Source organism: Thrips palmi, unplaced genomic scaffold (assembly GCF_012932325.1).
Source record: "Thrips palmi isolate BJ-2018 unplaced genomic scaffold, TpBJ-2018v1 HiC_scaffold_16, whole genome shotgun sequence".
NCBI classification, from domain to species: Eukaryota; Metazoa; Arthropoda; class Insecta; order Thysanoptera; family Thripidae; genus Thrips; species Thrips palmi.
This window is the reverse complement of record NW_023144625.1, coordinates 6,737,925-6,760,612: the sequence shown is the minus strand read 5'-3', so window position 1 is coordinate 6,760,612 and position 22,688 is coordinate 6,737,925. Positions and strand designations below refer to the sequence as shown.

Genomic DNA, 22,688 nt, shown 5'->3' with positions numbered 1-22,688 from the left:
GTATTGGATAAGACTATTAGGACCCTCGACATTTTTTTTGTGTATAACAACTTCTTTGTTTGAAAACAGAAAAGTGTTGTTTATGAACAGGTTGGTGCCATTTGGAAATGGTAATTCTGTTACACAACAACTTATTGTCAGAGATCAGATACAGAGAGCCATCATCCCTTTTTACAACACTGCTGTTGGATAACGACTCAGTGTCCAACAATATGCCGTTCTTCTACAACAAGTGTTGCTAAAAAACTTAACAGGATATATGCTGTTAATTAACAGCATCTTTTCTATCAGTGCATGATGCGCTTCGCCATCTTCGCTATGTCCGTTCATTATTGCAGTTGTCTGGAGAACAAGACGCATGCTTCTCGTGTCTTTCCGTTGTCACGTGACCGCCGTGATGATGGGCTCCACAGCCCCTGGCTGGATTTGTCGTGGAGTAGAGGCCCCGAAGCTAGGCGCTCTAGGGGGCTGGCCGGTTAGGGGGAGGAGGGGGGGGGGGGGGTGGCCAGCCCCGCCAGCACGGTAGTGGACTAGTGGACGGTACCGCACCGGGTGGTGGGGCATGCTGCGCGCGCGCGCTTCGCGCCTGTGTGTTCCCTCCCCACCCAGCCGGCGGGGGCAGCCGCAGCCGCAAGCCCCAGCCGCAGCCTGTCAACAAGTAAAATAGTCGCTGATACCACAGCATTCGTTCCGAGAGCACCGGAGACTCCAGGAGCTCCCGATTCGGCTCCGGTCAAGACGGTCTCGAAGCGCCAAGCGTCGCCATGGCTCGCCCCGAGTGGTTGCTGGTGGCGGTCGCCGCCATGGTCCTGAGCACGGTGCCCACGGCCCAGGCCGCCTCCAAGCTGCGTAAGTACGCTCGCCGAGCGCCAGAACATCCGAGAACAATCAATGTCACAGGGTGAATGTCGTCTCGCCTTCGCAAGCGAAGGGTGCACGACGAGGGTGTACGTCTGGAGCCAAAATAAGGCACGATGTGGTCCGATTCGCGTGGAGACTTCTCAAAGCACTAGAAGCAGGCAATTTGCACGGCAGGGCTAAAAGAATGTGTCGTAGTCTTCCGTCCATTAAAGAAAGCGAAAGCAGCTGTGCCCTTTGATTAGCCGCCGGTGGAAAAGTGGGGCGTAATGTCGTCAGCACGCGGTCCGAATCTTCCAGACAGTTCTAGACAGTTCCAGGGCGGACGTCGCGTCCAGGACCCGACTGTCTTCAACGGGATGCTAAGATGGGGAGCGGGATCACTTTACCGCACGTTATTTTTCTGCCGCATCTGAGCAGAATGTGGTCGGTCTTCTCATGTGCGGTTTGCGGTTTAATTCAATGGTCTTGATGAGATGACAATGTTTACTCGTGACTGCGTACTGTATCGAACTCTTAATACATTTCGTATTGTGGTGAACGAGTTACTTCATGTTACTTAAGGTTACTCAAGGTGAAGTTTCTAAGGTTGCTGAAGGTTTTGCTTTGGGACATAACATTTTTGTAAAGGCCCTTGCTTTGTTACTTTGTTACTTTGCTACTTTGCTAAGCTTTGTTACTATTTTTCTTCTTCTTTTTTTCGCTTCTAAAAGTGTCTGGCGTGTGTCTGAAACGGACTCTCCTTCCAGTTCATTGTACTTGTGGAATTCCCCCAGAAGTCACTGGCCGCTGTATTTGCACAATCTGTGCCCGTTTTTCTTCCTTTTTTTTCGCTTCTAAAAGTGTCTTGGCGTGTGTCTGAAACGGACTCACCTTCCAGTTCATTGTACTTGTGGAATTCCCCCAGAAGTCACTGGCCACTGCATTTGCACAATCTGTGCCTGAAAGTGAGGCGGGTGAAGCGGGCCGGCCTCGCCACGGTCACCGTGTTGCAATGCAACGCAACGCGGTGCCACGGCCTGGTTGATGAGCCCCCGCTTTACTCCGCCTCTGGCTTTAGACTCATTCCGAGAGTCGTTATCGCCTCACTGTCTCTCTCGCACATGTAAAGGAGGCCCCATGAGTGCGAGAGAGACGCACCGACGAAAAAGACTCTCGGGATCGGTCTAACTGCTCCACCTGCTCCGCCGACATCGACGTCGACATGCAAGGGGCTGCAGGCTCATTTCGAGTGGGCCGTCGGTCTGTCTCGCTCCCACCCATACGGGGCGGCCCATGGGTGCGAGAGAGAGAGAGAGAGAGACTGTGTCGCGGACTGGGTTACGGCCACAGCGCCACGCGCGGCCGGCGACTTTGCAGGACCTGCAGGACTTGCCGGCGGCATGGCCGTCCGTACGCGCTCCGCCCCGCCCCGCCCCGCCCCGCCCCGCCCCGCCCCGCCCCGCCCCGCCCCGCCCCGCCCCGCCCGCCCGCCCCGCCCCGCCCGCCCCGCCCCGCCCCGCCCCGCCCCGCCCCGCTCGGTGCTCGTACCCGTTGGACGCGTCCGAGAGTGTGCGTGTGCAGCACGCAGCGCACAGCATCCCAGCGCACGCGACGAAGGCCTGGCCGTGTGGCCCTTCGGACGCAGCTAGGCCGCCAGCCACGCGCCAGGCGGGTGCCTTATTGCCTGGAAAAAGCCCCCACGGCCTGCAGCAGCGGTAGCAGCAGCGACCGCACTGTGAAACGCCCTGAAAGCCTTTGCTTTGCCCGCAGCGTCCAACTTCAAGCGCTGCGCCGCCGCCGACCCCAAGTTCAACGAGTGCCTGCGGGGCGCCGTCGAGGACGCCTTCCACAAGATGGTGAACGGTAAGGGACTTCCCCGACCGCTCTAGCGAGCAACAGCGTCAAATGTGAGTGCTCGAACCCCGGGTCACGTCTGTCATGTCTCAGGAGTGCCCAGTCTGGGCGTGCTGCCCGTGGACCCCCTCAAGGTGGACCGAATCAAGATCAACCAGGGCGGCGGCTCCGTCAGCCTCAACATGGACCTGAGGAACATCACCATCACCGGGCTGGCGGACACCAAGATGCTCAACTACAGGTGCGGCGCTTCACCGTGCAGTGCAGTGCCCCGCCTGGCCCCGCCAAGGAGGAGTGAGGCCAAGGAAACTTTGATAACTTGGTGTGTCCTGTGTCCGCAGCGCCAACCTGGCCGACGCCACCCTGGACACGGCGTCGCTGACGCGCTCCCTGCGCCTCGAGTTCGACCACGTCATCACCGGCCGCCTGCTTCTGCTGCCCATTCGGGGCGCCGGCCCGGGCAGCATCACCCTGAGTAAGGCCCTCCCTCTGGCGCCGTCGCTCTGTCTCTCTCGCACTCGTGGGCCACCCCGTGTCAGCGCCGGAGAGACCGAGCGACGACAGCGAAATCAATCTGCTGGCAGACGACTGAACTCTGTCCCTTCTCCAGCCCAACTGCTCACGGGCCACAAGCTCAAGTTCGTGCCCAAGATGAAGAAGGACAACCTCTACTGGAACATTCAGGACTACTACGTCAAGTTCGTCCCCAAGAACATCAGCATCGACTTCCAGGGCCTCTTCAGCGACGGCCGCGGCGACGCGAACCTCGGTAAAGAAAAACGACGTGGATGGCTCGATCCGAACCTGTTCGAACCGCACCGCCGAGACAGTGTCTCAGACACGCCCAGCCCCGCCCAGCCCGCTATCTCTGGCGCCAAATCAAACAGTAGTCCGTTCCTTGCTACCGAATACCCAATGCCGAAAACAGCCGGTTCCGCGCGACACTCAGCGAGACTACGACGCCGACTGCGGTCGCGATACGCTTCCCGCCCCGTCCGATTCCCGATACTGCAGCCCGGAGCCCAAACTTGTCCGGGCGAGTGGCGTGGCGTGGCCGCGTGGCGCTTCGGAACTTTCCTGGCGGCCAAGATCAACGCCCTAGTGAAGTGAACACACTTGCATTGGCTTGCATCACCGCGGTGCTGCAGTCCGTGCTGGTAGGCAGGGTCGACCGACGGGGCTGGCAGACGGGCGGCCTTGGGGACGAGGACGAGTCCCAGACGTCTCGCCCTCCGGTCCTGCTGGCTTGCTGGCTACCCGGCCAGCGGCAGGGCGTCTTGTCCTCCAGGACCAGGACTGGATGGCCTCAGGACAAGCCTCAGGACAATTGCAGCCAGCGCACAGTGGGCCAGCAACCGGCGCAGGCGGCCAAAATTCTTGACGCATTTTGCGCTTTACAGTCGTTAAATGAGACTTGAATCGAACGTGTGACCCCACCAATGGATTGCTCTCTGAACGAGGAATCCATTGGTGGGGTCACACGCTCGGTTTGAGGCCCATTTAGCGTTTCTGAAGCTCAAAATGCGTCTAGATTTTTGTCCGCCTGCGCCGCCGGTTTCTGGCCCACTGTGCAGCGTGCAGCGGGCCGATTCCGAACCAGAGCTTTGTCGTCTCACTCCGTCTCACTCGCACTCATGGGCCTGGGGCGTCCCGAAAAGGTGTGAGCGAGAGCGGCCCTGGTTCAGAATCAGCCTGGAGACAGTTCCAGAAGGAGCTCTGTCGCAGCCCCGCCTACTGACGGAGTCCCATAGACGCTCTTTCTCTCTCGGTCGCAGGCGAGCAGCTCAACAGGTTCATGAACCAGAACGCGTTCCTCATCTTCGAGGAGATCGGCAGCGCGTTCGAGGAGGCCTTCAGCGGCGTGGTCAAGGAGGTGACGCACCGCGTGTTCAGCCGGGTGCCCATCGCAGACATCTTCGTCCTGGGCAAGAAGGCCTGACGCACGAACCTCCCCGACGTCCGCCCTGTCCTTCTCGCCCGGCTCACCGCCCTCGCCGCCCTCGCCGCTCCCGTCGGAGAGCAGTCCATCCCAAAGAACAAGTGTCTCTGTGTGCTTTCTGGCCCCATCCACCAGCGATATGGGCCTCGAATAGTGTAAAACATTCTGTGATATATCTGTGCGAAAAAACAAATTAGGAAAATAAAAACAAATTGAGATTATAGAAACGAGTGAGCGTCGTTTTCGTTTTGGTTCGTTCAAACACGCTTCCTCGAAATACTGACCCAAACTCGCGGAAAATGATTCTTCTCGAACTCAATCCCGGATCTGGCCCCACGGCGCACGCGGGTACCCACATGCCCCCCCTCTCTCCCGCCTTCCACACGCACGTACACTCCACCCCGCTCCGGCCATGCCCCAGCCCAGCAGAGGACAAGGGGTCACGAGGCTGGCGGGTCGGTCCAAGTCGTGTCTCGTTGTGTCTCGGGCGGGGCAGCAGGCAGCAACGGGGACTGCGCGAAAATCCACGTCCGTCTGGATTCCCAACAGTCACTCTGTCGCTCTCGCAGTCATGCGGCATGCGGCCGTCGTAAGGGTTGCACGAGACGTAGCTCGGCGAAACCCTTGACGACACCACCTGGATCGGTCTAACTGTGCTCGGCAGTATAGGACAGGGGTCTCAGAGTGAGCATGGCTTGCGGGCCGCATAGAGAGAGAGAAAGGCAAAGAAGAGAGATAGGAGATGAAATGAGTGAGGCGGCGAAGGTGTGACACGCCGGACTCGACCCAGCCGCACGGCAGCGGCGACGGCGGCGACCCAGCGCTGCGCTGCCTCGGCCGCACGGGCTGACTGTCTGTCCTTGTTCCTCCCATATGGCCTTGTGAGTGCGAGAGAGATGCCGGCCAGCCACGGCGAGCCGGCCGGTTGACACGTTTGACAGCTGGGCGACGAGGCAGCGCGCCGCCGCCCAGCCAGCCTGGACCTGTGCGGCCCGAGTCTGGCCCGCCTATCTTTCCCATTGCGGCCCGCTGCGGGCCGTGTGGCACCCGAGCTCCGGGCCGCCCGTCTGAGACCCCTGGTATAGGAAAACACCCAGGCCAGACTTGCATTGGCCCAGAAACCGAGGCAGAGACGAGCTGCCGCTGCTGCCGCCTGTGCACCGCCAGGGCGCGGCCAGGTTCCTTGTCCTTCGGGCGACGAGCGTGCGCACCCGCCTGGCAACCCATCGGGTGGGGTAGCGGGGGCAGTGGGTTGCCTGCGCGGCAGGCGTACAGCACGCGGTGGCCACGCTGGTGGAGCAGGCCAAGCAGGCCTCGGGCCGCCGACGTGGGCTGTGTTGCGGGGCGTGGGGGACGGTCAACAAGTTGCAGAGCTCGGTCCCGCCCTGCAGAAACACTCCGCGCAGCGCGCCCGTCGGACTGTCTCTCTCGAACCCATGTGGGACGTCTCATGAGTGCGAGAGAGAGAGAGAGAGAGAGAGAGAGAGAGAGAGAGAGAGAGAGAGAGAGAGAGAGAGAGAGAGAGAGAGAGGGAGAGAGAGAAAGAGAGAGAGAGAGAGAGAGAGAGAGAGAGAGAGAGAGGTCAGAGTCTTGGTCGTCTGGTTCGGCGTCCCTTCGGGTCGGCGCTACGCGGCGCTACGGCCGAGCTAATGACTCCGTTTGAGCGAGGCAGGCCTGGAGGCCCCGCCGCTGGAGACCCCTGGACACGGAGACTCGGCCCGAAGATCAAAGGACGGCAAGGGTCAGGCCGTGAGCCCGTCACGGCGAGGAGGGGGCGGGGGTCGCGGAGGCCTGCAGGCGGGGCCGTGCCGGCCGTGCCGGCCGTGGGGGTGGGGAGGCCGAAGGTTCGCCGAGCGCAGCCGAAGGCAGCTCCTTGTTCGGCGCAACTGGGGGTGGCGGCGGCGCTGGGGGCGGCGGGGGCCGCAGGGTGCCCGCCCCCCCCGCCCCGCCCCGCCCCGCCCGCCCGCCCCGCCCCGCGCCCCCCCGCCCCGCCCCGCCCCGCCCCGCCCCGCCCCTCGGCCAGGCCGCCAGCGCCGCCCGCCACCCGCCAGTGAGGGCGAGTCCACGGTGCCGGCAAGGCGGCCCTTCCATCCACGTGCGCGTCGACACTCGAGTAAGTACAAGCATGCTGGTGCACTACGAGTCCTCCGTGCGCCGTCCCCGCCGTCCCCGCCGTCCCCGGCGGCCTCGCGGCGCGCACCGCCAGACCCCGTCGGAACAGAAGTGTCGAAAGCACGTCACACCGAGACGGACCTCTGTCAAACGAAGTGCGAGGGATGGAGGAAAATGGCATAACAATAAGTTGTCACCGCCGGCATGATCAACCCTTGCCGCGCGGCTTGCCCTTCCATTTCCCGTCTCCGAAACGCCCAGAGTCTTGCCGCGTGGGATTGGTCGCTACTTCCTATGGATGTGAGACTGCCATTTTCACTAGCATTTAGCCGTTTATTTGCTTCGTTTTCACCTTTTAATCAAATCTCTGCCGTCCAGCAAGACGACGCGGAGCGCTGACATAACGAAAAACCTTGCCTGCAGTAGTGGTGGCCTCGCCGATGCTCATCCCGATCGTGTTCCTCCACCGTGGCCGATACAGGTGGTCCAATAACACAGCCCCGCCCCACCCAGCCCCGCCCCGCCCCGCCCCGCCCCGCCCCGCCCCGCCCCGCCCCGGCATTCTCAGCACGGGGCAGCGGAGGACGCGGCCAGAATAAGAGGGCTGTATCGGTCCGAAGGGGTCGTTCCATTCCGCGGCTCGCCCGCTCGGGGAACACCGGGCACTCTGCTCGCCCGAACTTCTTCTCCCTGCCTCTAGTTCTCTCGTGTCATTGGTCGAAATTAGAGACATTCAAGCATACCGGTCTTTTTCAGCGTTTTTTCTCTTTTGCATTGTATTTTGCATTTTTTTGCATTTTTTAGCTGGGCGCAGGCACGGGGCTCTGTGGGCAGTGGAGCGGGAAATGAAATGGGCGCTGTGAATGGGATGGCTGGCTGGCTGCTGGCGCGCGGCGGTGCATGTCGCTGTTCCTAGTTCATGAAGCCATTGCCGCCGGGAGGGTTGGCACTGTCGGCACCACAGCGCGACTCATCCAACGGGCCAAGCCCGAGGCCAAGCAGCACCCCGCGCGCACAGTGGGCCAGAAGACCGGCGCGGGCGGCCAAAACTCCAGACGCGTTTTGCGCTCCAGAGTCGCTAAATGGCACTCGAAACGAACGTGTGAGTGTGACCCCACCAATGGGTTGCTCTCCGAACGAGGAATCCATTGGTGGGGTCACACGTTCGGTTCGAGTCCCATTTAGCGACTCTGGCGCTCAAAACGCGTCCAGAGTTTCGGCCGCCTCCACCGGTCTTCTGGCCCACTGTGCCGCGCCCCTCGACCTCGTCGTGTCGCCGCCTTCATCCCGTTCCTCTTGTCGTCCTGCAGGCTGGTGCGTCCGTGGGGCGGTGAGCGGCCCGCGTCGGCGGGCCCGCACGGCCAGGGCCAAGGCCAGGGGCAGCAGCAGCATCAGCAGGCGCCCCAGAACAACATCGTGAGCGCCGTGCAGAACTTCCTGTCCAGCTCGCCGCTCGTCAGCCAGATCAGGGGGCTCGTGGTAAGTAAGCGCTTCGTCGCTCGAGACAGAGAGACGAGCAATGTCGAGGGGGGAACAACTACCCACATTCATTGTACAAAATTTGAACACATTCCCTCAACCTGGAGGGAAAATCGCCTGTAAGTAGGCAACACGTGTGACAAATACAGCAGAAATCTTGCACATTCCAACACATTCCCACACTCGTTGTACACTGATTTTCACAGTGGGTCACCCCTCGAGCAACGGCTTTTAGGGGCGTGGAAATGTGAGCTGCGAGGCGGCATGGCAGCGCGGCGGAGCGGCAGAACACTGGGCAACCGGTCAGTCGCCCCCAGAGCCACGACGCGCGAGGCGTTAGCCGCGTTAGCCGCCAGCCCCATCAACAGAAACAAACAAGTTCACGCCACGCGGCCACTTTTTGAGCAGTCCCACCGGATACTCAATCGCTTCCACCAATTATTCGGAACCCCACGGGGCCCGTCGGCCACAGCAAACACGTCTGAGCCCCGCGGCGGACTGACTACTGGGACCGCTTCCGTCGTAAACTTTTGTCGATAATTTGCGTTTGTTTCCTTAACTGACACACCATTCCACACCTGTCAACGCGGTTTTTTTTTCCACCAGAGATAAAAGTAGGCGACGCCTTCTCGTGGGCGTTTTCACGCCGTCCCACTGGTGCACTGCGTCGGCGACACTTGGACACACTTCCACTCTTTGGCGGGCAAGATTCTTTAGATTAGACCGGCCGGCGGGACCGACCCCGATAGAGAGAGGCTCTCGCTAGTCCTCGCCGCAGCGCCCGCGAGTCTAGTGCAGTGGAGAGGCCTGAGGGGCCGAGGGAAGAGACCGACTTCGGTTGGGATGGGTGATCGCGCCAAGAAGGGTCCAAAACGCAGTCCTCTAGCGCAATTAGCCACCATGCTACAGGTAAAAACGGAAGAAAAAGACACTTTCCAGAGGAGGGGTGAAAATATCCGAAATTGTTGAGGGTTATTGATGGATTTGTCTCTCTCCCACCTACGCGGATGCCCTCCAAAAAGAGCATCTGATCCATCTCAGTCTCTCCCCCCCTCTCGCGCGAATAACGCTCGGAATAACGATGGCAGGTCGTGGCGGGCCGTGCCGCCGCTTTGTCGCTGGCCACTCTAATTACGAGCCGGGTAATGACGATGACGTCATCGGATGGCACTTTCTGGAATACGGGGGGGGGGAGCCTGCCTCGTGCTTTGCAGAGGAGGACGGACCAACTGTGCTGCTCTTTATCAGGTGGCAGGGCGCGCGGTGCGGTGCGGACCGGGCAGGCTTGGCGCCAAGACCACCACGCCGCACCACGCCCACGCCAGACTCGTCCTCCTGATTGCGTTTCGAGAGAGGCACGGCGGAGATAGGGAAGGACGTCCTCAACAGGCAGGCAGACAGACAGACACAGACGGACGGACGGACGGACAGACAGACAGACAGACAGACAGACAGACGGACAGACAGACAGACGGACTGACTGACTGACTGACTGACTGACTGACAGACAGACAGACAGACAGACAGACAGACAGACAGACAGACAGACAGACAGACAGACAGACAGACAGACAGACAGACAGACAGACGCACAGGCAGAGGGCAGACGGGCAGCCAGGAGCGAGTCTGCTCCCGTGGCCGAAGAGGAGGGGAGAGGCGCCTCAATCGAAGCATCAGGAAATTGAAATGGCAAAGTGGATGTCGCGCAGAATATCGAGAGGTCTCCTCCCGTCCTTGGGTGACGACGGTGCGCCCCGCCGCCGGTGGAAAAGAGAGGGGGGGGGAGGGGCAGACCGGCACGGGGTGCGAAGTGCGGCGGCGGCGGGCCGGCCGGGGTTCGCGTTATTGCTCGTTGTCGGACTGGCTGCCGATGACGGGGCGCGCGTCGCGGGCCGCGATGGAATATGGAAATGATTGACTGTACGTGTCTGCTGTGGAGGAAGAGGAGGGGGAGGCGCCCGCGCCTAGCCAGCCCGCCACCGCACCACCGCGCCACCGCACCACCGCGCGACAGTTTAAGCCGTTTGTCGTGTTGGCGGGAAAGCGCGCGCGCGCCGCACGCCGCTCGATTAAAACCTTGCGGTCGCTTGCGGTGTAGGTGTTGCGTGCCGCCCGTTCCCGCGCTCCGGATGTGTGTGTCTGTGTGTGTGAGTGTGCGCGCGCCCACGGCGGCGGGTTAGCGCCTTGACTCGAAGGGCTTACGAGGTGGCGGAGGCTTAAGCCGCGGGGCGGAGAGGAAGGGGAAAGAGCAAGGCGCGACTCGGGAGAGGGAACGTCGCGCACGTGCCAGAAGACCTGTAAAGGCGGCCAAAACTCTTGACGCGTTTTGAGCCCCAGAATCGCTAAATGGGACTCGAACCGAGCGTCAGACCCCACCAATGGATTCCTCGTTCGGAGAGCAATCCATTGGTGGGGTCACACGTTCGGTTCGAGTCCCATTTAGCGACTCTGGAGCTCAAAACGCGTCTAGAATTTTTGCCGCCGCCACCGGTCTTCTGGCCCACTGTGTCGCGGAGCGGAGGCCGCCGAAGTGGACTGGGACAGGCAGGGACAGGGACTAGGGGGTGAAACTAGCAGCCCAGTGGCGGGGCGCGGGGCGCACAGCAGCGGGGCGCCCGTGGGAAACAATAAAAGACACGGCACGGTTAATTTAAAAGATTATGCCAGACCATTAAAGCTCCGTCGGCTGGTCTGGTGGGGGTAGGGGGGGGGGGGCAGGGGCGGCGGAGCAATCTGTTGGAAAAACCGTGTAAAGTGAAAGGATCTCCCCGGCCAACAAGTTCGGCCCGGGGAAATGATAAATGACTCGGCGGATGGCCGCGGGAAGGGCTGGGAAGGGCTGCAAGTGCGAAGGGAAGGGCCGGGCTGGTTGAGCGGGCCGAGGTGCTCGGGGGAGGGGGAGGGGGCAGGGGCTGGACGTCGTCTGTGGCGTGGCGTGGCGTGGCGTGGCGTGGCGAGGCGAGGCGTGGCGAGGCGAGGCGAGGCGTGGCGTGGCGTGGCGTGGCGTGGCGTGGCGTGGCGTGGCGTGGCGTGGCGTGGCGAGGCGAGGCGAGGCGTGGCGAGGCGAGGCGAGGCGTGGCGTGGCGAGGCGAGGCGAGGCGTGGCGTGGCGTTGCGTGGCGTGGCGAGGCGTGGCGTGGCGTGGCGAGGCGTGGCGAGGCGAGGCGAGGCGAGGCGAGGCGTGGCGTGGCGTGGCGTGGCGTGGCGAGGCGTGGCGAGGCGTTCTTGCAGGTGGCGCATCCCCCTGCCCTCGCCCCTCCTGCCCATCACCCTCACCCTCACCTGGTGCTGCACAGGCTGCAATAAATCAACCCAGTCCACCATGACTCCTCGGCTGTGTGCGGCGCAGTCGCCAAGTTGTTTGTCCCTCCCTTCTCTCTCCCTCTTTCACTCACTCTCTCTCTCTCCTTGCCTCTCTCTCTTTCTTCTCTCTCTCCTTGCCTCTCGGTTTCTCCCTTCTCTATCCTTGCCCCCCCTCTCTCTCTGTCTCTTTCTCTTCTTCTCTCTCTCCTTGCCTCTCTCTCTGCCCCCGGCGCGACAACCCCGTCGAGGACGCAACGAGAAAGCTCGGCGCGCCCGCCGCGCTGACGTGCAGATCCCCTGGCAGCTGTGCTGCGCTGATGCCCGCTGACGTGAAAGCCCTTCACGACGGGTCGCGCGTCTCGCTCCGACTTTAATCCGGTGCCCCTGTATCCCTAGTACTCCTTGTATTCCTCGCGCCGCCCCCCTCGACTCCTTCGCGCCGCCCCCACCCCCTCCCCCCACCCTGCCCCCACCCTCGCCCGTATTGATTTTCCCACAGCATCCCTGCGCTCACGCTGCTCATGCCGCTCACGGCTCAACGCTGCCCGCGGTGCGGCGCGGAGCGTGGCGTGGCGAGCCGTGCCTCCGCGCGCCTCCACGCGGCTGGGGCGTCGCGGGCGGGGCGTCGCTTCGCCACGTGTCGTGGCATCCCTTTTGTCATAATAAACCCCCCACCCCCACTCCACTCCCCAGCCAGCGGCAGCAGCTCCTGCTCCGCGCCGCTGCACCCGTCCCGTAGCGCCGCGTAGCGCCTGCGGTCCGTGGGATAGCCTGCCCCGCCGCACCGCCGTGTCGCCGCGTCGCCGCGGTGCCCACCTTCCCGGCGCTCCGCGCTCCGCCGCACAGTGGGCCAGAAGACCGGTGGAGGCGGCCAAAACTCTAGACGCGTTTTGAGCTCCAGAGTCGCGAAATGGGACTCGAACCGGACGCGTGACCACACCAATGGATTCCTCGTTTGGAAAGCAATCCGTTGGTGGGGTCACACGCTCGGTTCGAGCCCTATGTAGCGACTCTGGAGCTCAAAACGCGTCTAGAGTTTTGGCCGCCTCCACCGGTCTTCTGGCCCACTGTGCGGCGCGCCAGCCGTGCCGCGCTCTCTCATCCTCGCTGTCTCTCTCTCTCTCACACACACAATCTCTTCCGTCTCTACCCACTACCGTTATGCAGCTCCTTTGTCTCCTAATCTTCTCCCCCGCACTGCACCCTGCCCCCTGCTCTGCTGGCCTGCCTGCGTGTCCTCGCGGCAGTGCGCCTTTGTGCGGGCCGTGGCCTGCCAGCCGGCATGCACTCTGTGAAATAAAGATCAGGGTTTGGTAAGCGAATTTTCGGCTGATTCCGGTCTAAGACGACGTGGCTTCATGCGGTGTGGTGTCAGCCCGACGGCCGGCTCCGCACGCGGAAGAACTCCCCCGCCCCCTCGAAGCAACAGTGCAGGGCGCCCTTGGCTTCCAGGAAGATGGCGCGCACCCGCCAGATGGGCCCCTCCAGGCGGTACGTCGAGGCCAGGCTGTTGAGGGCCTCCATGGACAGCATGCCGTTGCGCAGCGTGTAGTTAGCCTGCCGGCACGATGCAATTCGGACAAAAACTTTTCATGCCAACGACTCCTCCGTCAACAGTGGACACTCACCTTGGTGGCGGGGCAGCTGAGCTTCGGACGCAGGTCGCTGACGATCTTGGACCAAGGCATGTTCTTGTTCATCATGGCCATGCAGCCGGCGGCGTCGCCGAAGTCCAAGGTCTTGAACGGCGCGCACCTGCTGTTCGACACCACCTCGTCGCACTTGTCGGCGGTCAGCCTGATCTGTATCACGCACAAGTAGTCGTGTCACGCCGGGGCGCCTCGAGACGACCCGAAAGTCACCCCCGGTTGTTGACGGCGTGCTTGCCCTGCTTGCCTTGGTCCAGCGGGGGACGCTGCGGCTCACGGTGCCGTTGAGGGAGAAGGTGACGTCACGGCCCACCATGTCGTACACCACGTGGAGGTTCTCGATGGCGTTGTTGGGGAGCTCGCACGCCTTGATGTACTTGGGCCGCATCTCCAGCTTGAGGCTGGCGGCCTCGGCGTCCCGAAGCGGCCACTGCGCCGCCAACGCTCTCAGCGCTCTGCCTAGCGCGGCAAGCGGACGCAAGGAGAACCGCAGCCAGACCCACAACCGCGATGTCAAAGACCGTCGGCCGTCGGCTGGCCCCGTTTTGGTCTTCGGGTGGACAGTGGCGTGCGCAGGGGGGGGGGGTCAGGGGGGTCATGACCCCCCCCTTTGGCCACTAGACAGCCGCCTGAAAGGTAGGCAAATTGCGCCACTTTCCCCCTGTAAGTAGGCAAAAAGCGTGGCCTGACCCCCCCCTTTCTAAATTTCTGCGCACGCCACTGCGGGTGGAGGACTTTCTGCTGTTGTTTTTGCGTCCGCTTCAGAAGCTCGGGAGAGCACCGCACAGTGGGCCAGAAGACCGGTGGAGCGGCCAAAATTCTAGACGCGTTTTGAGCTCCAGAGTCGCTAAATGGGACTTGAACCGAACGTGTGACCCCACACGCAAAAAAATAAATCGATTCAGAGCTAAAAAGTTAGCACCAGTGCTAATTTATCTAGCTCTGTAGGCCCAGCAAAATTTTTAGCTGCACAGCTAAAAATTATTAGCTGGGTAAATTTAGCTATGGAGAAAACGGAGATTAGTGGCATTGGAAACAACTCTAGCTGCATTAGCATTGTAGAATTCTTCATGATTGTGATATTTATTAGAAGGTGCGGGATTTTCTGTCTAAGACGGACCATTCGTCCTGAGGCGTAAGGCTCCTCCGGGAGAGTCAAGTCTCAAGGGACTTTAAAAATTGCTGACCATGGGTGATGTCACGGTGAGGACGCGGGGAGCATCCGTTCCCCGACTAACCCATCTCTCACTGCTAGCCACCAGCGCGAGCGAAGCGCCACGGAACGAACGTAGCCTTGCCCTATCTCCTAAACATTTTTGCTGCATTGTAAATCCCATTTTTGCAGCCATTGATTAGCACTGCAGCAAACTGAGGTAGCTGAATCCTCCAGAAATATAGGTTCCGGGAAAGCCGACCTCCGGCAGACCCTCAACTAAAGGAGCAGCGCTACTCAGCAGAGGTCGCTAGCAGAGTTGCAATTTTTTTAGCTGTGGTGCTAAAAAACGCCAACTAAGAAAGTTAGCTCTGGACTGACTTTTATTTTTTTGCGTGCACCAATGGATTGCTCTCCGAACGAGGAATCCATTGGTGGGGTCACACGATCGCTTGCTCTCCGAACGAGGAATCCATTGGTGGGGTCACACGATCGCTTGCTCTCCGAACGAGGAATCCATTGGTGGGGTCACACGATCGCTTCGAGTCCTGTTTGGCGACTCTGGAGCTCAAAACGCGTCTAGAGTTTTGGCCGCTGCGCCGGTCTTCTGGCCCACTGTGCACCGTAACTTCGCGCAGTCACAGGGAATACGAAAGAGAACCCGGAGCACCCCAGTCTCGGAACCAACCTGTGTGGCGGCGAGGACGAGCGCTGCGGCGGCGGTAACCCATGGCATGGTCGTGCGGCCCTGACGTCGCTCTGGCGGGCTGCCTCCGTCGCGCGCCGCGCTGCTGCAGAAGTGCTTCACGCCTCACGCGCCGAGAGACTAATTCCGGAAGCCATCATGACCCACGCGAAGCACCGCGTGTCGGAAGCAATGTTCGGCTGCCGCAGAGGAAAAGTCGGAGCGGGCAGTGACTTTGTGCTTTCCGCGGTCACTTTCGGGAATTCGGGCGCGGATCGTTCTGAGAATAGCTTCGCGGCTGGTGCGAGAGAACGTTGCTCCCCGATCCGAGTCCCGGACAAGACGGCGACGGCGCCGGAGTCGCACATGGCGATCAAGTGCCACAGCACCGTCAACTTTTGACGTTTTTTGATTAAGCTTTTTTTTCCGCCTCGCTCCAGTGCAGCTGCACGCCACCGGTGTGGCATCGGCACTTTTTTCCGGCACTCCGGCGTCGGCAAATGACCCGATGCCGTGTGCGTGCGCAGTGTCGTCACTGCCACGGCTCGGCGCCCAGATCCAGATTACAACAAACCCGCGGAAACACGACTCACTCCGATACCCATCCTTGCAAACTGTGACAGCCGGCGACAGCCCTTCCGAAGGCTGTGCGGCTATTCCTGCCGAATTATTATCTGCGTGAGCAATTGACCATCAGGCCTGTCACCGTCACTGCAATTCACTTGGTTTCAAGATTATTTTTTTGTCGCAACTGTATTTTCTTTCTTTTTCAACGGCCGTGCCTCTGCCGCGTTGCCGTGCCGCGCGAAGTCGGTGAACTTCGCCGCCGATGGAGTTGGAATTCCCTGGCAGGGCGTTTCGGTAAAGGGGGGAGTGGGGGGTTAAGTTGGCCAGGGTGGAGGACTCTATCAAGGAGCGCAGCGCTCGCCCCGAGCGGCAGGCAAAGTGGGTAAGTGGGCGGGGCGAGGCGGGGCGGGGCGGGGCGGGGCGGAGCGGGGCGGGGCGGGGCGGGGTGGGGTGGGGCGGGGCGGGGCGGGGCGGGGCGCGTCGCAGTTTCAGGATCTGCGGTCGAGGGCTGCAGCAGGCAGGCTGGGGCGGCTGGGGGGCTCAGTCGGGTAGGCCGACCAGGCAAGGGGTCCTGCAGACTGATCTCTGTCGCACTCGTCACACGTCGCGCACAAGTGCGAGAGAGACGGACACCGACTGCCGCGCTGCTGCTGCGACCGAAGGGGAGGGCCTAGTCCTTCTGCAATTTAATTCCGAACGGGGCCCGTCTGCCTGTCACACTCGCACCCATTCAGGACGCCTCGGGCGTGTGTGTGTGTGTGTAGTGAGTGAGAGAGAGAGAGAAGAGAGAGAGAGAGAGAGAGAGAGAGAGGGGGGGGAGGGAGAGGGAGAGAGAGAGCTGTCCCCGCTGTGCTGTCTATTCCAACGTGCTGCCCTGCATCCCCCCCTCCCCCTAGTGCATTTTGCCATCCCGACAGGCGAACAGGCCGACAGGCCGACAGGCGGGCGGTGCTGGTAGGGATTACCCGCACCCTTGGCGGCCTTGGCGGCCTTGGCTCTGGCTGGAGAATCATCCCCTCACACTCGAGCGCGGGGAGCGGCGCGTGAAAAGGCACGAAAAGCGAAGCCTCTCTCCCTCCAGTGGCGTGGGGTGCGAGGCAACAGGCAGAGGCGTCCACCCCTTGTTCCCTCGCGTTATCGCACTCGCGCCTCGCGCCCGTCCGCGCCGCACCCAAGCGTGGCGCAAAAATGAGAAATCCCGCGGCCCAGTTCTGCCAGGCCTGTACTGCCAGTGGCGCAGCCGGCATGACGGATGGCAGGGTGGGGGAGCGGGGGCAGTGGAGGGAAAGAAAGAACGTTCGAAATCGACCAGAAAGTTGGCCGCCACCAGCAGCTGCATTGAGACGGGCTGGGCCGGTGGCTGGTTTCGTCGCTCTGTCTCTCTCGCACCCTGAAGGGCCGCTCTGCGAGTGCGAGAGAGACAGAGCGACGAAGCGCTGTTCGGAGCCAGCCGGCCACCGCTCCACACTTTCCGCAGAGTTGGACTCGCCTTCCCTCATGAATAGCGATAGCGGCAAATCACGTTAGACGGCCGGCGGCGAGCCGCGCGGTGGGAGTCGGCGTGTGGAGAGGGAGTCCCCGGGTTCGAATCCCGAGTAAGATGAGTTTTGGCTTTTCCAGACGCGGCAGACAGGCGGCTCCTCCACGCCGGGATGCAGCCCGCAGCACCAGCCGCGGCAGTCGCAGCAGGCCGCCAGCGCGCCGTGGCGGCCGGGCGACGGCTGGTACCGCGAGGGTGAGTCCTGTGCCATCAACATCGCGTAAAATGTCTTTTATTTGACTGTTGGTAGACCCTTCCCTTGTGGACGGTGTTTGACGCCGGTGTCCATGCCGTGCCGCAGGCAACACGCCCCCAGTGCAGGACGCGCCGACGGCGTCCCGGAGCGCGGCGGCGGCGGCGACCAAGACAGGGCCGCTGGTGTCCAAGGCCCAGATGAAAGGCAAGTCGAAGGCTGCCCCCTCGCACCTCGCTTCGCACCCTCCTAGCCCTGGCGTTCCGCTCCCGCTCAAGTCGACTGTCTTCGTCTTCGCAGAGTTCCGCGAGGCGTTCAGCCTGTTCGACAAGGACGGCGACGGCAGCATCACGCAGGAGGAGCTGGGCCGCGTCATGCGCTCGCTGGGGCAGTTCGCGCGCGAGGAGGAGCTGCACGACATGCTGCGCGAGGTGGACATCGACGGTGAGAGCAACCTTCCCCGAAGGTGTGGCCCGAAGGTGGTGGCGACAGTGGGCCAGAAGACCGGCGGAGGCGGACAAAACTCTAGACGCGTTTTGAGCTCCAGAGTCGCTAAATGGGACTCGAACCGAACGTGTGACCTCGCCAATGGATTCCTCATTAGGAGAGCAATTCATTGGTGGGGTCACACGTTCGGTTCGACTCCCACTAAGCGACTCTGGAGCTCAAAACGCGTCTAGAGTTTTGTCCGCCTCCACCGGTCTTCTGGCCCACTGTGCGGTGCAGCGCGCCTGCCGGGCCCCGGGTAGGCCGGCCGGCCGGCGCGCGCGCGCGTTGGGTTGCCTACCCGGCGGACGCCGGGCGCGCAGCCTCTGGAGAGCCCTGGGTAGTCAGGCTGGCCAGAAGACGTTGAGTTCGGCGAAGCGAGATTAATCGAGGATGCCGTTGCGCCACCGCGACCCCGCGGTGGAGTGACATCCCGACAGACAGGTGGGAGTGAGGCGCCGGACAGTCAGACAGACAGACAGACAGACAGACAGACAGACGGACGGACGGACGCAGAGGAAAAGTAGAAGCGACCAGAGGCCTCCGGCTGTCCATCAGCAGCGCCTTCTCGCCGCACCGTTGACCTCGACCTTGCAGTGCCTCGCAGTGCGGGCGGCTCGGACTAAGGCGCGGACCACCACCGACCACCACCGCAAAGACGGCGCGCTTGGCGTGCGGGCCGCCGTGACGCGCAGACGCGGCGACGTCTCGGTGACTCCTCGGTGACTCGTCAATGACGCTGAAGGTGTCCGCTGCACTGTTCGCAGGCGACGGCTGCTTCAGCTTCGAGGAGTTCGTGGAGATCGTGTCCAACATGGGCGCCAACAGCAGCGACAGCGCGCCCTCGGCCGACCAGGAAGAGAAGGAGCTGCGGGACGCTTTCCGGGTAAGAGTGAAAATAAAACCAGTGCAGTCAAGTTGTTCTCAGAAATGGTTTTATTTTAACTTTCGTTTTTGTTTGCTATTCTCTTCTAGGTGTTTGACAAACACAACCGGGGCTACATCGTGGCGTCCGACCTGCGCGCAGTGCTGCAGTGCCTCGGAGAGGACTTGTCGGAGGAAGAAAGTAAAAACTTCATTATTCTACATGTTTTTAAACTTACAGGGGGATTGTTTTTGACGAGGGTGCTTTCGGTTTGTTCCAGTCGAGGACATGATCAAGGAAGTGGATGTTGATGGGGACGGACGCATCGATTTTTACGGTAACGCTGTGGATCCTTGTGTCATGTTACACTACAATTTTTAATTGCATGCCTACAACTTTTGGACGTTGTTTGTCGTCGGCAGAGTTCGTCCACGCCCTGGGGGAGCCCGGCGACGGGGACAGCGACGGCGACGAAGACTGCGACGAGGATCAGGGGGGCGGTGAGGGTGGCGAGCAGGACGAGCACGACCTCCAGCTCGTGGTGGACTGCGTCTGAGCGAGGACCAGCTACGATATTCTTATTTTTTTGCGGTCCTATGTATGTTCAGATCTCTGATTCGTAATTCCTTCTTGTAATAATTGCTCTTTTTCTCTCTAATCGCGATCGCGGCATAAAGGCACATTAAAAAAATATTGGGAGACAAACGATGCCTTATTTTGACCAATAGAGTACCCCTGAACGTCTCATAAAATGATATGAATAAAGTTGGAAAAGGATCTGAAATTTTGTACCTAGCTCCTGGGCGCTCTCCCTGGGCTAGTGCTGGATGTGTCATTGGCTGACATAATGTGCCAAAAACCCGTGTCAGGTATGTCGACATTTGTTGCGAGTGTGCACCTTGCTGTCATAGATTTCAATGGGGCGTTTTGTTTCTGCCCTCGTCTTTAAAATTTTATTCTTCTTGTGATTCTGTTTTTTGTTTGTTTTGTTTTTGTTTTGGAATTTGGCACGCAGTTATGTTTGTCCTCCGCCTTCTACTTTGAAATCAAACTTTCTGTGAGTCTTTGCACGGAGTTTAAACCTCCATTAATTAGTTGTTAAGTCAGTTTTTATCGTTGGTTCATACTGTTACGTCACTTTTTGAAAGTTCCATTTGTTGTTAAATAAAAAAGACACCCTTCTAGAAGAAAGATTTTTTATTTCTTACAAAAGTATCAACAACATAGGCAGTCAGCAGTCATCCACACGCACTAACACTCAATCTCATGCGGTGAAAACAAGAAACATAACACTAACATCTACCATAAAACTTTTCAGTTTGGAGCATATAAAATAAGTCTTAACATTATCATATTTCTAAATAAAACCTTTGTACGATCGTCTCACATTTTCATGTTTATGATAGATTTTTCTTAATTCAATCCCTTACATACAACTACCCGATGGTTCGATTTTTAGAAACTAATTCATGCATATGCAGGCATTAGTTATTTAATCACTCGACTTTATCACTAGGTTTAAAGACATGGCACCACTTCTACCTGCAAGACCAATTCTGCTGGGGAAGTCCTCCCGCATCCCTGTGCTCCGTAATCATGGTACCACAGAAGGCAACAAAAATCCATTTTTCATTTTTTTTTTGTCTTTCATGTTGCAGCAAATACTAACTCGTCTCGACTAATACTGACGATAAGTAAAGTATACTTGAGGTAACACGACTTGCAGACTATTTCGGCTAGCATTTCAAACTGACAACTCTCCTGGCCAGTTCCGCCCATTTTCTTACATTATCATTTTTTTCTATCAGGTGGTCCTTTCGCGAGGCGCTGGGCGGGCAGTGCGGAGCAAATTTGAGCGTCGGCGGGAACGCGTCCTTCGTAGTTCCCCTCATCAGTCCCGCCGCATGGGCAGCCTACGCCTCGGCGGGAACGCGTCCGTCGTAGTTCCCCTCATCAGTCCCGCCGCATGGGCAGTCTACGCCTCGGCGGGAACGCGTCCGTCGTAGTTCCCCTCATCAGTCCCGCCGCATGGGCAGTCTACGCCTCGGCGGGAACGCGTCCGTCGTAGTTCCCCTCATCAGTCCCGCCGCATGGGCAGTCTACGCCTCGGCGGGAACGCGTCCGTCGTAGTTCCCCTCATCAGTCCCGCCGCATGGGCACTCTACGCCTCGGCGCGCTTCTCGTGCACGGGCACGCGGCGTCTGCGCGTCACGACGTAGCGTCTCCGCTTGAAGGTGGAGCCGGGCGCCTCCAGGTCCTTGGCGGGGCCGTTGTTGGCGTTGTTGGCGTTGCCGCTGCGCGCGCCGGGCAGCCGCTCGCCGAACCTGACGGCGGCCTGGCTGGAGCCGGCGGCCACCACCGCCTCGTCGGCCGCGCTCACCTGCTTCGCGCTCCTGGCGAACGAGGCCCTGAGCGAGGACGTGGCGGCGGGGCTGAGGCGGCCCGAGCTGCTGAAGCCGGAGCGCAGGTCGATGCCGGCCGTCGCGATGTCGGCCGAGAAGCCGGCGGACGGCCCCGGGTACGACAGCGCGCCCTCGGACGACGCCGACGACGCCGACGACGCGGCGTTCTGGCGGTACAGCGAGTTGTCGTCGAGGCTGGACGACAGCGGCGGCTCCTCGGCGGGCGCGGAGGCCCCGGGCGCGGAGGCCCCCGACGGCAGCGATGACGACAGCGAGGCCGCCAGGCTGTCGTCGTTGTCGATGCCGTTGCTGGAGGACGGCGCCACCGCGAACGTGCCGGACTTGGGCGGGATGACGGACGCGCTGCCACCGTTGAAGCTGGTGGACACGATGCCGGAGTCCGAGCCCGAAGCGGAGAAGGAGCTGCCGGCGGAGCCAGCGGCCTTGGGAGGGATCACGGCCGCGCTGCCGCCCTTGAAGTTGGCGGACACGATGTTGGAGTCGGAGCTCAGGGACGCCGATTGGAAGCTGCCGGAGCTGTACGCGTTCGAGGAAGCCGCCTTGCTGCCGGAGTACGACGCCTGCCTGGCCGCGTCAGCGCTGCCGCCCTGCGCGTTGGGCGTCTTTCCAATCTCCAGGTTCAGGTCGAAAGAGCGCTCCGAGTTGGGGCAGTCCACGTTGGGCCACCAGTCGCACACGAAGCGCTCCTGGTTGAAGATGGAGCCGTTGTTGCACATGAAGGAGTTCTTGACCGGGACGGCCTGCGACGAGCACACGTGGTACACCTGGCAGCGCGTGCTCACGTCCGCGTAGTAGCCTGCAAACACGGAGGTCGCAGTTTCAACTCCCAGCAAGGCAATGTTTTCACTGAAAGCACTTCGGATAGGACATACCGTCGGCGCGGCCGTCGCAGGAGAAGCCGGTCTCGGGGATGGAGTCCAGCGTGGGGTAGTCCGTGCCGGGCTCGCCGGGGATGGACTTGCGGATGTCCCAGTGGGTGTGGTCGGCGTCGGGGTGGTACTGGCCGTCCTCGTTCTTGTCCTGCACGGCAAGCACAAACAAATGTCGAGCGGAACTAATGTCTCATGAGGCAGTGTGCGGAAAGACTGCAACGGACCTGGAGTGCCTGGAGGCCGGCGGCGTCCAGACTAAGCCCCTCGCTGGGCTCCTCGGTGGTCGTGGTGGTGGGCTTGACCTTGTTGCCAGCCTGGCCGCGGCGAGGCCCAGCGACAGGTCGGGCTCGGGGTACTCGTAGCCAGGGGCCTGCAAGACGCGGACATCACACATGATTTCAGGTCAAACGTTTCATTCTTAGGAGAATGGCTGCTTACCTTCGGGGGTGGCTGCGTCGAGGGAGGATTGTAAGAGTATCCCTCTGTAGTGGGAGGCTGAGTGGGCTTGTTGTACACGTATCCCTGCGTGGTGGATGGCTGCGATGGCTTGTTGTAAACGTAACCAGGCGTCGATGGAGGGGGCGGGGGAGGGGGTGGCCTGGTGGTTGGGGGAGGGGGTGGAGGCGGGGGCTTGGGGGAGGTGGTCGTAGGCCTGTAGGCGGCAGCCAGGTTCAGGCCCAACGCGGATTCGTCAACGGGAGGCAAGTATGTGGGAGCGTTGGTGCTGGG

At 60.8% G+C, this 22,688-nt stretch overlaps 4 protein-coding genes across 4 annotated transcripts; 2 read left to right on the top strand and 2 right to left on the bottom strand.

Moving 5' to 3' along the window:
* The first annotated feature begins 625 nt into the window (after nt 1-625).
* LOC117642300 (protein takeout-like) lies at nt 626-4,858 on the top strand. The gene is made up of 6 exons (XM_034380344.1): nt 626-849; nt 2,611-2,703; nt 2,788-2,935; nt 3,036-3,169; nt 3,305-3,463; nt 4,470-4,858. Exons 1-6 carry the CDS (start codon nt 765-767, stop codon nt 4,631-4,633), a joined length of 783 nt encoding a protein of 260 aa, XP_034236235.1. The 5' UTR covers nt 626-764; the 3' UTR covers nt 4,634-4,858.
* A 4,122-nt stretch (nt 4,859-8,980) lies between these two features.
* On the top strand, nt 8,981-19,855 carry LOC117642660 (calmodulin-like). Its single transcript, XM_034381075.1, has 8 exons — nt 8,981-9,133; nt 17,201-17,315; nt 17,422-17,520; nt 17,614-17,757; nt 18,567-18,685; nt 18,775-18,865; nt 18,945-19,001; nt 19,087-19,855. The coding sequence occupies exons 1-8, from the start codon at nt 9,068-9,070 to the stop codon at nt 19,218-19,220; spliced, it is 825 nt and encodes a 274-aa protein (XP_034236966.1). The 5' UTR covers nt 8,981-9,067; the 3' UTR covers nt 19,221-19,855.
* Nucleotides 12,836-15,373, bottom strand: LOC117642661. Its single transcript, XM_034381076.1, has 4 exons — nt 15,017-15,373; nt 13,423-13,605; nt 13,155-13,328; nt 12,836-13,083 (listed from the first exon to the last, which is right to left on the bottom strand). Exons 1-4 carry the CDS (start codon nt 15,062-15,064, stop codon nt 12,898-12,900), a joined length of 591 nt encoding a protein of 196 aa, XP_034236967.1. The 5' UTR covers nt 15,065-15,373; the 3' UTR covers nt 12,836-12,897.
* Nucleotides 19,856-20,825: 970 nt separating the features above from the next.
* On the bottom strand, nt 20,826-22,638 carry LOC117642950 (the record flags this gene model as incomplete). The annotated part of the gene is made up of 4 exons (XM_034381587.1): nt 20,826-21,883; nt 21,960-22,107; nt 22,184-22,329; nt 22,398-22,638. Coding segments are annotated over 4 exons (1,593 nt in total), but the record flags the coding sequence as incomplete, so codon positions are not given.
* Between the last annotated feature and the right edge of the window lie 50 nt (nt 22,639-22,688).

Coding starts and splice junctions, on each gene's coding strand:
- LOC117642660 (XM_034381075.1), top strand. CDS start 9,068: ATGGGTGATCGCGCCAAGAAGGGTCCAAAACGCAGTCCTCTAGCGCAA. Junction 17,521..17,613: donor GTCCAAGGCCCAGATGAAAG/GCAAGTCGAAGG, acceptor TCGTCTTCGCAG/AGTTCCGCGAGGCGTTCAGC. Junction 19,002..19,086: donor CGGACGCATCGATTTTTACG/GTAACGCTGTGG, acceptor TGTCGTCGGCAG/AGTTCGTCCACGCCCTGGGG.
- LOC117642661 (XM_034381076.1), bottom strand. CDS start 15,064: ATGCCATGGGTTACCGCCGCCGCAGCGCTCGTCCTCGCCGCCACACAG. Junction 13,606..15,016: donor TCGTCCTCGCCGCCACACAG/GTTGGTTCCGAG, acceptor TTGGCGGCGCAG/TGGCCGCTTCGGGACGCCGA. Junction 13,084..13,154: donor TCAGCTGCCCCGCCACCAAG/GTGAGTGTCCAC, acceptor TCGTGCCGGCAG/GCTAACTACACGCTGCGCAA.
- LOC117642300 (XM_034380344.1), top strand. CDS start 765: ATGGCTCGCCCCGAGTGGTTGCTGGTGGCGGTCGCCGCCATGGTCCTG. Junction 850..2,610: donor CCAGGCCGCCTCCAAGCTGC/GTAAGTACGCTC, acceptor CTTTGCCCGCAG/CGTCCAACTTCAAGCGCTGC. Junction 2,936..3,035: donor ACCAAGATGCTCAACTACAG/GTGCGGCGCTTC, acceptor CTGTGTCCGCAG/CGCCAACCTGGCCGACGCCA.